Raw genomic sequence first — 12879 nt, forward strand, 5'->3', positions numbered from 1 at the left:
GGTGATTCTCGGAATGTGCGGCGAGGAGGGCGCGCGAAGCAAAGTCATGACGTCCAGGAGGTGGTTGCCTGAAGCCGAGTAGAGATTTCGTCTGCTACGTAGAGCCAAGGGCTTAGGACGGCCGAGAATGAGTATCATGCCCTATGAGGGACGGCAACATGGCGATGCCAATGTTCTCGGCTAGCCCTGCCCAGCCCTACGTGATGTCATGCATCGGAGCCATATCTTGCAGTTGTCACTTGGCATAATGTGAATGGAAGACTCTTCTCTCCGACAATAGGTTCTTTCAAATTCCAAAATCTCATGTCGGGGTGGACAGGTCTCTGAGATGCCACGTGCTTCCAGCCCTATGAGTTTCAGTCTGCAGTTGCCCTACATTCTCCTTGTACATTGTGTGTAATAGCAGGAATCCTTTGTTAAATTGTTTTTTTATTTGTCACAGTTGCTACTTTTGTCATTTCTTCCCGTAGTGTTTTTTTATCAATTGCGCTGCGACAATGGTTGTGCTTTGTACCTAGCAAGTTGCATAATTCGCGATCTGCGAACAATAAGGATTGATTTTTATTTCGTGTTAGTCTAATTCTACCTATACATGTCTATCGAGTTGAAATAAGCTGCACGGCCTCCTACATTACATATTGTACATGATTTATCCTTTCCACTTCCATTCCGAGTCCCGATGGATGAAATAATCCTTGCTCTCAATCGCCTTGCGAATGCCCCAAAGCCCACCTAGCGGCCAGATATCACGCAACTTGCGACTCCAGGATTCGCTGCGCTCCTTCCGATCTGCCTCAACATCGATGCGCACCTTATCATACACACTAGGCAGGGTCTGAGCCGAATACTTCTGTCGTAGACCATCATACCATTTCTGGTCGTACATGCCCCAGAACTCGTCCTGGTTGTAGTAGGTATGGGCATAGAACCACTTCATGCCACCGAGCTCCCGCAGGCGTCGTTCGAGGTCACGATTTGCCGCAACAAACGTGTCCGGGTCCTTGGGTCCGAATCCCCATACTCCAATGTTCAGCATCTGCCCCGGTGTGAAGCCCTCACTTTTCACCGTAGTCTCGTGAGGATGGAATGTAGGTGCCGGGCTCTGCTTGAGAGGGCAGAGCCACAGCGGCCAGATCCCCAGTTTATCGCTCGTGTAGTCAATGAAGGACTCCGCTGTGGAGTACGGCAACGCCAGGTCTTGGATCATGTACCGACTCGACTCCCCGCTGGCATGGAGGGCCTTGTAGAGCATCCGTGTGTGTAAGAAGTCGTCCAACCACCACCGCGTCAGCCGGTTGAAGGGGAAATGAAAGTATTCGAACGCAGACCGGCCAACCCAGAAACCTGCACGGTCATAACGGAACAGATATTCGGCCAGCGGGATGTAGTCCGTCACGGGGGCCCCAGATTTCCTTGTCTTATCCTTAACATGCAGATAGTACCAGAGATCCCAAGCATGGCTGAAGGTCTGCACCTGTGTCGCGGAGGGTAACTCGTCCGTCATTTCACCCGCGACCACAACCCCGTGTTCCTGTCCGTAGAGGATCCCATCGACATAGTGATTCCGGTCGTTCAGAGTATGTTCGTGCACCGAGCGTACGGAATCCCCGACACTGCGTTGGGGGTGATAGGTCGCCTTGACGAACATCTTCGCCTCGATCAACTGCAACTCAATTAGCGTCGTGACGCCCAAACTCCCAACCGCACCAGCCGCGCCGTGGAAGAGGTCCGCATTTTCCGTCTCCGACGCATTCACCACACTGCCATCTGCCAGAACCATCTCCACCGAATGGATCGTCTTGTCAAAAAACCCGTACTTGAAACTCGAGCTCTCGCCGGCCGTTCCCGCAAACCCTCCACCCGTTGTGATCCCCGGAAACTCCATCACCACCGGCGGCACCAGCCCGTACTTCATAGTGGCCTCGACGAGTCGGTCCATGGGGACATTGGGCTCGACGAGCGCCCTACGCGTTGACGGATCGACTTGGAGGACATTGCGCAGGTCACCGATGTCGACTTGGCGGTCGCGGCGGATCGGTCGCGTGCTGTTCGTCGAGCCGTGGTTGATCCGGAAGGGTTCCTTGCGTTCGTAGAAGCCGCGGATGCTGCTGGCAATCCGTGACACCGCCGCCTTGTGCCGTGTGAGTCCCATGGCCGGTGCCTGGTGGTAAAACGAGGGTGGGAATGCGGTGGTGATTCTCCCAGCAGCGTGTCTTTTTGCCTCATTTTCGCGACCAAGGGACCCACTTGGCGAGGCGGTTCGAAGAGTTGATTGAACAATGGATTCACTATTGATAGCCTCGGTTCCTGATCGAGCAGGCGGAAGGCTCTTAGTTTACGGAGTAGTGCTCCGGCTTTTCACCCCTTGCGTTGCTGTGCCCTTTCACTGGCGAGTTTGTTTTGGTTAAATCTAAGTAAAGCTTTCCTAGAACACAAGTATTCACTCTTCGTTTTCAACCATTCCCTTAGTATTGCCCGAAAGAAAGCACAGACGAGCTCCAATGTGTGATCGGCGAATTGAGTGATGACTCGTCAATCTTGAGAAATTTTATTATGCGAAAACCACGAAGGACTTTCTGTCTGGCAGGTGAAGAAAGGGGCAACCCGCCAGCACCGAAAAACAATATGCAGGAAGACAGCCAGGAATCGAAGTTAATATTAATAAATGAGAAAATCAGAAGCGCTAAACTTATGGCAATGTTCCTGTGATCGTCCCAGCCCGAATAGGGTCTTGGTTACTCTGACTTGGGTGCAATAACTCTTCGTTTCTTCTTTAGGTAGCCATTCGCGCCTACTATGTCCTTCCAAGTCCCTTGAGCCGAATAGCTTGGGTTACAGTAGATAGATACTTCTGTCTCGCGGTATTCTAATTTGAAGTTAGTACGGGGGTGAAATGAGGCACAGGCTTCTCCAACAGCTTACTCGCAGATATACGCAGTAGGATCGGTCGGTTGTTTATTTTCCCTGCACATGTATTGTCAGTCAAATGAATCTCAACGTTGTTTATCACATGCATACTTGATGATTGCAGCATCCCGCAGAACCGGACAGCTACCATGGAGACATCGAGCAACGAACGAATCGACACGGGGAATCTCCTGGCACATAACGTATAACTTGGCCGACATTTTCTGCGTTGAAATCGTAGGAAGATCGTACATCAGAAGACAATATTTTGGCACCTGGAATAGAGTCCAGACCCTGACTGGTGAGGGAAGTCCACAGGTTGTGGCAGGTCTCGCGGAATGACACGGAAAGACTAATAGCGCCTCCCAAGGTCAAATGAGGTTCGAGGTCTTCAAAGCGATTTGTTTCCCGGAAGATACATCGAACATATACTTTCACTCGCCACTGTGGATATCTAGTTGTATCGATCGAGAGCATCCGGGGTTGCAGCACGTTCGGATAGCGACTGATATATTGCTGGACCTTTGACCAGCTCTCCAGTACTGTCGAAAAATCGGGTTCGACTGCAATACATGATCGCATCGTGCGCGTAATACCTTGACAAACATCCGCTGTCTCCAGGCAAACTGGGAATAGCCAGTAGAATCTGGCATATGCCTCAGAAGCGACCAGGTCAAAGGCGACGAAGACCCCGGATGGCGAGCACCTAGAGCACATGGTCGAGTGATGAGCTTGATGCTCCAATTCGATCATTTCTCTGGTAACCTTCGTCCATAGCTCCGGAAAGATACGCAATACCAGTCCATTTGTGGATTTCAAATCAGTCTGTTTAAGCCTCTCAATAACGGCTAGGGCTGTTTTGAATGCAGTTACCCGGGACGTTTCTAAATTCGGAGGGATGATATCGACGACATAGCGGACAACTGGTCGTCCCTTTTGCTGCTTACCCTTTCAGCAAAGACTCAGTTCAAAGGGTGTGTGATCATTTGTGAGCGATCCGGGGAATAGGATCTCCATCGCGCCGGTATCGCGGTTGTATAGAGGGCCAGGGCCAGCCAGTCAGCTACATAATTGCGGAAAAACTCAACATGGCGACTGATATCTTCGGCGGTATACCGCCCTTGAGAAGTCAACGCATGCTCAAGACATGGTTGAAGAATAGGACCCCACTCCTTCGCTTCGAGACAGGCGTTCTCGGTCTGTTGAATGGTACCTATTAGCTACTTCAAGTGGAAATATATGCTGCGGACTTACCACTCGAAAAGGGTTGACTGGGCCTTGTATTGTCGGATCACGCATTTTACAAACGAATATATTGATGCTATGAAGAGATGAAATTGAAAAGTTGTCCAAAGCTTTCTCCTGCCCGGACCCCGCCTGAATCCGGGGTAGTATTTAATAGCCTCGCCAAGAATCCAGACCTATCCACGGCTTACTCGATACGATCATTTGTTTGCTCGACGAATGCTCACTTGATGCGCCTCAAATCCACAATTCCTGTCATATTTTGATCTCCTATTTTAGTCTAGCCTATGGTTGGAGAAAGGTACGGCAAACCGATGCATTTAAGACGGGATCATTAATCGCCACTCTAGTCTGATTGGCCACTTGTGTCTTCAACGCTCAGGTCTTTGGCGTTAGAGATGGCTTTTTAAGTTGGTTCAGGTTCGTATTGAACTAAGGCTGCTTATTTTACGGCCATAGTAGCTACCATATCACAAGGCAAGGCGCCATCCGCTACAAAACGAGAGTAAGCACACCACATGGCCCAGCTAAGGTTTGCACATGATTTAACTACATACGATCTATTCGAGCATCTCCGAAGCAAATAACAAATGATATATATAGTTTTCCAAAGGATATTCGAAAATAATTCCTATTAATTATAGAAATAAAAGACAGTATCTTTGCCGAGAAAGTTAATAATTACAGGAAGAAAAACTATCTGCCATCACGCTTCCTCTGGAATTGAAACAGAGGTCTCCTATGGCTTGGCCAAATCGCAATTGAATTTAGAGCTTGCCAGCGCCCGCGTTGTTGGGGACACTGGACTGGGCCTCGCTGGCGGAGGTGGCAGGGGCAATCTTAAGATCTTTGAAGTCGGAAAAGAAAGAGGTATCAGTGGACTCAGTGAAATCGTTCGAGTCGGAGACAATGTTAACCTCGCAGGCGCGACCAAGAGCCGAGGTGCACTGGTCGAGGGCAGACTCAGGAGAGGTGAAGATGCGGCCGGCGTAGTCGCCGATCACTTGGTTGACGCTAAGGAAGACGTTACCCTCGAAGATACCGCGAGCAGTATCGTCTCCGCCCTCAAGGGCATGGCCGTTGTTGTCTTCCCAGACGTTGTTGACGGCGTGCAGAAGGGTGCCGCCGCTGAGGGCGGGGCTGCGTCCGGCAGTGCTGAAGATGTAGTTATTCTGCAGAGTAATCTGGTCGTCCTCGCCGACCATCTCGAAGGTCCAGTAGTGGTGCTTGTCGCCGCAACCGGTGGAGTAGGGACTTTCGCCGTCGATGAAGTTGTTGGACAGAGTCACACGGGTGCTGGTATCGAAGCCGAAGACGTAGTGCTGGCGACCAGGGCGAGCAGTCTATACATATCAATTAGCCTTTTATCGGTGTGGTTAAGATTTGAAAAGTACGTACCGTAACGTGATCAATCCAGACCAGATCAGCTCCGTCAAAGGAGATAGCATCACCTCCCCAGACGTATTCAGGGTTCAGGTCGGTCACGTGGATGTTCTGCACGATGATGTTGGACGCACCACCACGGAAACGCAGACCCTTACCCTTAATAGCACCGCTGTCGCCGACACCCAGGAGAGTCTTGTCGGAGCCGACATCGATCGGGTTCTTCGGGGCCTTGTACCAGGTTGCAGTAGAGGCAGGGTCGCTGCCGCAGTCATCCTGAATGATCTTCTGGCATCCCTCACCCTCACCCCAGGAGGCGCAAACGTTGCCGCTCTCGGTACCCTCGGATTCGGTGAAGTCGTATTCCTTAGAGAGGAGGATAACACGAGGGGTGTCGTCGGTAAGCCACTCCTTCAGCTGATCAATGTCGCTGGGCTCCTGTCCTTCGGCATCACCACCACCAGTAACACCAGAGGCGAAACCCTGAGCGGCGCCAGAGACTGTCTGCGCGGCACCGAGGTGCGCAAGTCCCAGAATAGCGGCGAGACTAGTGGAAAGAAGCTTCATCGTGTGCAACAGGAAGAAGAAATGCTCAATTAATTTCAAAGGATACTTTGGGACTTGACATTCAACTATATCAGGGAACTCAGATTTTGATATAAGCGCTCGTCCAGCCTAACTAAACTATAAACAGAACGGAAGCGTGCACAATGGAAATTAGGGACTGGGTGGAGCATCTATCGTGGTCATGCTGGGTTAGCGTGGGGCTTGGGATGGTATGAAACAGTTCGGACATCCCACCCCCGTAGGAGCCAAGACCAGGGGTCGACATGCTCCGGAAGAGCTCATCGATTGGACAAAAAAGTCCTGCAGCTTGATGCAGAGCGACGATATCGCCTCAAAAACAGCAGTCTCGGAAACTCATTTGTCCATTAATAGGGTCATTAATAGGGTGGGGACATGGCTTAGACTGACAACGCAGATCTAAAGAGCGAGGAGCTGAAATGTCGGAACAATATCAAGTTTGTTGCGGAGTCTGTGCAGACTAGTCAGTCTTAGGTGGAAGAACCACACGACAATTGGCTATTTACAGGATATGACAGGAAGTGAGGTTTGGGTCTACAATCTTGGGTGCTTTGTACGTACACGAAGTAGATATGTGTAAACCACGGAGAAATCACGTTGAGATGCGGAACACGTAATCTATCGGATGAAAAGCGCATATACTCCGTACGGTGCATTCCTTAGCGTGCAAAGAGCAGGGATTTCCCCCGATTTTCGATACCGACCAGTAAGCTACATCTCTGCTCAGTCATTTCCAACGGTGTCCTGTACGGAATCACTCCATCTGCTCCGTAGCCGATGCTAACAATGCTGTATTTGTAACAACGGCACCAGAACATCTTTTTTTGGAAGTCGAGAAGGATAAAGTACGCTAGGAACAAGCCAGAACCGACCCCATTGGCTTAAGTGTAGTTACTATAACTGCTGGATTGCGAACATGTTCCTAGGATATGCCGAAATATATCAATGTCAGCCTACCAGGGTACGCGCTGCTCGGGGCTTTCTCGGTGCCTTTTCGCACAAATAGTCCCTACCGAGAGTAAGAACATGATTGTGCATGCTGCCCTGGGTCAAAAATACTATCGTGATCAGTTCCTGGCGGAAAAGTGGATACCCTTGTCAAGGCTTACCTGTAGTGGTGGAAATATAAATGGAACACTGACCTTGTTCCATCAAAAAATGGTTCTTCCTACTGGCCATGAGAGGCATTCAACCCGAAACGCAGGGGGTTCGAGAGGTACCTGAATAGGGATGATCGGCGCCATGCCAAGAGTAACGTCCAGGGGCCCTCTGTAGCCGAGTCTTACAATCTTGGCATGGTCCCTTTATCTTAAGATAAAACTTTGGTACTATCCGTGGCCTCCGGGAGCCTTCGGACCACCCACCGGCGAAAAGGCGGTGGGTGGTCCACAGCGAAATTGAAGTTATCAGCGAAATTGAAGAAATGAAGCAATTTAATCACCACTAATTATCGCGTAAATCAACAAAATGTATGTGCTCCGTGGCGGGTATAACCGCCGTGGGCAGGTACCAGATGTCTAGATTTCAACGCTCTCAAATTCCCGAGCTGTCCTTGTAACTTTCATGTTTGACTCGCTGTGTCTTCAAGAGTGTTCATATCTGCCTGGATTCTAGCTCAAATAGGAAAGGTTTACAAGTTCGACAGGACGCAGTAGACCTTTGTTAATATTATGACGTGATGATGGTGAGCATACGGGGATATTCACCGAGGCCTACAGGTCAGCTGAGTTATGGCGATCTTCTTCGGCTCTTTTCGCTATTGAATATGGTAGAGAACTTTTGCCTAATTACAATAATATGCCTAATTATGATAACGTACAGGTTGACTACTTGCCATTGCCATGCTGCCTTTGGTGGGCATACACTCGTATATTGGACCATTGCATCTTCTCTGAAAAATCAAGTCGATGTGAGATAATAGCATAAACACTAATAAAGCCCTCTTAACATGTGGGTGCCAGTTTGTGTGTCCCCCTGCCCAATGGTCCGAATATATATACTGGATCATTACTTCCGTCCCAAGCAAAACTAAGGGATTATGCCATAGCGACATGCCATTTCATGGGCAAATCTACCACTACTTAGAGAGAATGTTCAATTGACTCTCCTAGTAGAACAATCCCCTACCAATGTCCCGTATGCCAAGTCAAAATTTTGATCATCATAAGACTTTTGAAATCAGGTGTGTTGATTGGTCCGAGAAGATGCAGCAAACCAGACAAACAAACAACTGGCGCGATCCACATTCCCGAGTTTCCTCGAGTTAAGATTCCTCCGTTTATCGACTGTTTCTTTGAATTGTGTTGAATAACTACATCCTCACGGTCGCCGGCCTACCGATATCACAACATATGCATTTCCTATGTGATTTGAAATCTGACAGGTTCGCCCAAAGAATCAAAAACTTGAGAATTATGTAACTATAATTCCAAAACCTAACCAACCATTTATAGCACCTTCGTGGAAACTGTCCGCACTTGGCTAAAACAAACAATAAATCATCTAGATGTTTATGGTTTTGGGGTAGTTGCTGTTTAAAGCCTTGCGAGGATCTTGCAAATGTTGTCCATCATTAACTTGGCTTCCATTCGATATATCTTCACCTAAGTACACAGCCCGAAAATTCCAATTCAATTGAAAACATCCTTATCAATTCCCCACGATATACATGACGTTTGATCGCCACTCAAAATTAATCAATCCCACCATCGTTCAATAAAGCCACAGGCCAAAGAAGAATTCAGACCAGAGAGAGTGAAATGGGAGAATCTCTTAGTAGGCCGCAGCACATGCACCAGCGGGAGCGGGGGCAGCAGCGGGTTTGCTGGCAGGAGCAGGCTCACTAGAAGGGGCGGGGGCGCTAGCAGGGGCAGGTTCGCTAGAAGGAGAAGCAGCAGGGGCCTTAGGGGCTTCTTCAGTCTCCTTAGAGCTACTGGACGAACCACCGGAAGAACCACCCTTGCCCTCCTGGTCCTGGTAGTCCTTGATACCCTTCTCGATAGCCGTCGAGATACCACCAGCAATGCTGCCGGCAAGATCCTGCAAGCTGTCAGGGACCTTGGAGACAATAGTGTTCGACAGCTTCTTGGCCGCGGTCTTCTGCTGGGTCAAGTCATTGTAGGTCTGACCACCCTTGCCTGCCTTGACGATTTGCGACTTCTTGCTGGAGAGGTGGGTAATGACAGTGGAGATCTTGTCCTTCAGCTCGTTGACGGGGCCAGGAAGGCCGAGAGCATCGCTGGTGCTGAGAGAGGAGGTACCCTTGACCTTGGTAGTTCCGGCATTGATGGCTTCAACAAGGGCGTCGGATGCGCTCTGGACCTTGGCAACATCACCACCCGAGTAGGACTGAATGGCAGAGTCAAGGGCTTCGACCTTAGGGCCTATGCCAGATAGGACCCCGGTGACAGTAGGGAGATCGCGCTCGACGCGAGTGGGCTGGGCCAAAGTACCGGCTGTGAGGCCGAGGGTGAGGAGAGAGAATAGAGAGAGCTTCATAGTGAAAGATATTATAATGAATGATAGAATGGAGACTGTTTGTTTGAATTGAAGGAGAGTAGAGAATGATGGATGATAATGGAGAGAATGACCGAGAGATACATGAGGATTTATATATGTTAAGGTCTATACTTCACCTCGGAAATACTGACCATCATCAACAGTGGTGCTGGATTACGATGGATGAAAATTGAAGTGTTCTAATACGAGTATAGCTTAGTGGTACTTTGGAGTAAGGCTAAAGGCGCCGAATATTTGGTGATCGACAGGAAATGAATCGCCGGTGGTCTGAAATTCTGGGGAAGGTTCCTGAATCAGACCCAAAAAGCAGTCATTTTAGGGTTTTGGCTTCGGGAGTGGCCCTGGCGGGTTCGAAATACCAGCTCGCACCCGGGAACCTCAAAAGCCGGGGTCAGGTACGCTTTTGCTAAGAATGCTACATATCCACATTTGATTGGTGGCTATACATTGAACGTAGATGATCTAACCCTGCACTAATCTACCTACCTTGCTCCCCATCTGGTTGCCCGTTTTTTGGGTGTTGTTCTGCAAGGTCTGGGGCTCTGGGCCTGAGGTGGAAGCTTATTGTCACTATGAAACAATCACGAAAGACCCTTTTTTGAAGGTGTTTGTCTAGGTAAAGATGGAACTGGACTAAAGCAGCGGTTTGCAAAGTTATTATTTGCACCACGAATATTTCCCTACTAACAGGGTTCTGAAAACAACGCTCATCAGGTCAGAAGTTGGCATGTGTGGTCTTGAATGGTAGTTACTGACGGTCGATTGTTTTTTTTTTTTTTTTTTTTTTTTTTTTTTTTTGGCAAACCCAGAATAATTCAAGAAAGGGACATGATCATGGGAATAAGTGAGTGAATATATGTCAGGTTTAATGTCGCCTTTCTTAAGTTAGATTTACTCTTCTCATTGTTGGCCATACTAGGTTGGGTTTTCCTCATAGTCTCTTTCTCCTTGCTCTTGTCTGTTCTGGGCACTAAATTCAGCCTTGTCCTTCATTTCTATACGATTTCTTTTTGGAATGGTGTTATTAATTTACCCCTCCCACTTTAATTGAACAGAAATTCCTGAGCGAGATATCTCGAACCCTCATTCTGAAAATCGGTTTACTTCATTGCACGCCTAGCTAAGGAAACGCGACCAGAAAGATGAACTACAACAATCAAGAGGCTTGGCATTGAAAGGCCATTATTTTTGAAGTAACGTGTACGAGCCTTCTAACTTAAAATATTCGTTTTTGCAGTGCTAAAGCAGGTAGATATGATACTAGGAAAGGTGACGGGTAGAACTATCATGGATAAAAATCCATAATGTTACCAAACCCAGCACCCGGCCACTTGGAGAATTGCGAGGAAAGTAGGAGACAAGAGGGAAGATAAATTGAACTAAGAAAAGTCAGACAGATCTCTATGAGGTATACGAGGGCAGACCGCAATCATGTCAATATTCAGGCAACAAACCTGAGGCTGCTATGAGTGTTAGTAACCCCCCCAAGAAAGTACCGATAACGGAGCTGGCCGGAATAAGCTGATTAATGGATCGATGAATGTGATCTCGTTGACCACTGGTCCCATGGATCCACTTTACATAATGTGCCGGTTTTCGCTGGCCACCCGTATTCATTAAATCATCGAAATGCTACAACATGTCTAACGTTAAGCCTTAGATGAATCGAATGAAGTGATTCAAAGCCCTCTTCCTGAAATCAAACTCAACCATACTTTTCTTTCCGCCTCGCATTAGCAAGTCGACGTGAACCCTGGGACTGTATATCAAATTCCTAGTTACCAGTCTATCTTGAGCACCCAACCAGTCTATAGCGGTGATCAGGTTAATCTGGGAAAACGGCTACTTGAACGGCGTCGTTACCTAAGATGCTTTGTCGGACTGCGCCTCTTTCCTCGGGAATAAGAAGCTCGCTCTATTTCAAGCCATTTCTCTCCTCTCGACCACCTAGCCTCCAAAAAATGGCCCACAAGAGCACCGGCGCCCAGTCTGATTGGAGTGCTTCCCAATACTTGAAATTTGAAGACGAACGCACTCGGCCTGCTCGGGACCTTCTTTCCAGAGTTACACTTCAAGATCCTAAAAGCATCGTCGATCTCGGCTGCGGGCCGGGTAACTCTACAGCCATTTTGGAAGAGCGTTATCCTACCGCCCACATAGTGGGAATCGACTCATCTCCCGATATGATTAAGAAAGCCAAGTCAACTTTACCTCAACGGGAGTTCTCCGTGCAGGGACTAGAGTCTTATACGCCCTCGGAGTCTGTGGATCTTTTCTTTTCAAATGCCGTTTTTCAATGGCTCAAGGGAGGAGAGCGCTTCGAAATCATTAAGAGACTGATAGGAACTCAGAAATCTGGCGGGAATTTTGCTTTTCAAGTTCCTTACAATCTATCGGAACCGTCTCATGTTCTGATGCGAGAGACTGCAACCAATGGATCTTGGGCAAGCACATTGAGTCACGTTAACCGGGACGAGTTCCAATCACCCCAGGAGATATACGATCAGCTGAAACCGATTTGCTCCGAGGTGCATATTTTCCAGACAAATTATTATCATCCTCTCGCTGATCACAAGTCTGTGATCGAATGGGTCAAAGGAACTGGATTAAGACCTTATTTGGATCCACTGACACCGAAAGAGCAAGAGTCATTCATGGAAAATTACTTGGGATCCCTCGAGAAGGCGTATCCCAAGTCTGTCGACGGGAAGGTCTTGCTTCGCTATCCTCGCTTATTTGTGGTGACCGTTAAAGGATAGGGCACATTTGCAGCGTATTTGATTTCTCAAACCTTGTTAATACTATGCTGATATAGCCACCTTGTATGTCTGTATGTATGTCGCATCGACCTCCCCTTAGATGGTTAGGCTGTTAAAAAAGCCACTGCAACTAATATATGCCCTTGAATAAAAAAAACAATTCTGTAAACCCTTGACACTGCATAATGGACTAATCCCGATGGAGCGATATGTTTGCTTGAATAAACTATATCTTCCGAGATCGTCGGTTCTTCTTCCTACCCTCCGACGCACTCAAGGCCGAGGCAATTCATGAGTGTGATTGAGATTTAGTTTCTATGCAATCTATGCAAAATTCCAACTGAGAATATGACCTCATCTAACCACCTCAAGTTTGGCTGATCTTAGATCCTAGGCATGGTCAAAAAAGTCTGTCGAAACTTGGTTTATGTTTGTTATTAAATCCTTTCACCTTGATACTGCATATTAAAATATCATGACG

The 12879-nt window shown here is 48.1% G+C and overlaps 4 protein-coding genes across 4 annotated transcripts; 1 reads left to right on the forward strand and 3 right to left on the reverse strand.

The window, feature by feature from the left end:
* Positions 1–649: 649 nt before the first annotated feature.
* KD926_008722 (FAD-binding protein) lies at positions 650–4206 on the reverse strand (the record flags this gene model as incomplete). Its single annotated transcript, XM_053101475.1, has 6 exons — positions 650–2288; positions 2923–2964; positions 3019–3098; positions 3160–3855; positions 3975–4106; positions 4162–4206. The coding sequence occupies 6 exons, from the start codon at positions 4204–4206 to the stop codon at positions 650–652; spliced, it is 2634 nt and encodes an 877-aa protein (XP_052955012.1).
* Positions 4207–4919: 713 nt separating this feature from the next.
* Positions 4920–6102, reverse strand: KD926_008723 (polysaccharide lyase family 1 protein; the record flags this gene model as incomplete). The annotated part of the gene is made up of 2 exons (XM_053101476.1): positions 4920–5495; positions 5551–6102. 2 exons carry the CDS (start codon positions 6100–6102, stop codon positions 4920–4922), a joined length of 1128 nt encoding a protein of 375 aa, XP_052955013.1.
* A 2790-nt stretch (positions 6103–8892) lies between these two features.
* KD926_008724 (cell wall mannoprotein 1 family protein) lies at positions 8893–9618 on the reverse strand (the record flags this gene model as incomplete). Its single annotated transcript, XM_053101477.1, has 1 exon — positions 8893–9618. One exon carries the CDS (start codon positions 9616–9618, stop codon positions 8893–8895), a length of 726 nt encoding a protein of 241 aa, XP_052955014.1.
* A 1982-nt stretch (positions 9619–11600) lies between these two features.
* Positions 11601–12398, forward strand: KD926_008725 (uncharacterized protein; the record flags this gene model as incomplete). The annotated part of the gene is made up of 1 exon (XM_053101478.1): positions 11601–12398. The coding sequence occupies one exon, from the start codon at positions 11601–11603 to the stop codon at positions 12396–12398; it is 798 nt and encodes a 265-aa protein (XP_052955015.1).
* Between the last annotated feature and the right edge of the window lie 481 nt (positions 12399–12879).

The sequence above is a fragment of the Aspergillus affinis genome, assembly GCF_023601865.1.
Source record: "Aspergillus affinis strain CMG 70 chromosome Unknown NODE_59_length_196328_cov_85_596298, whole genome shotgun sequence".
Taxonomy (NCBI): domain Eukaryota; kingdom Fungi; phylum Ascomycota; class Eurotiomycetes; order Eurotiales; family Aspergillaceae; genus Aspergillus; species Aspergillus affinis.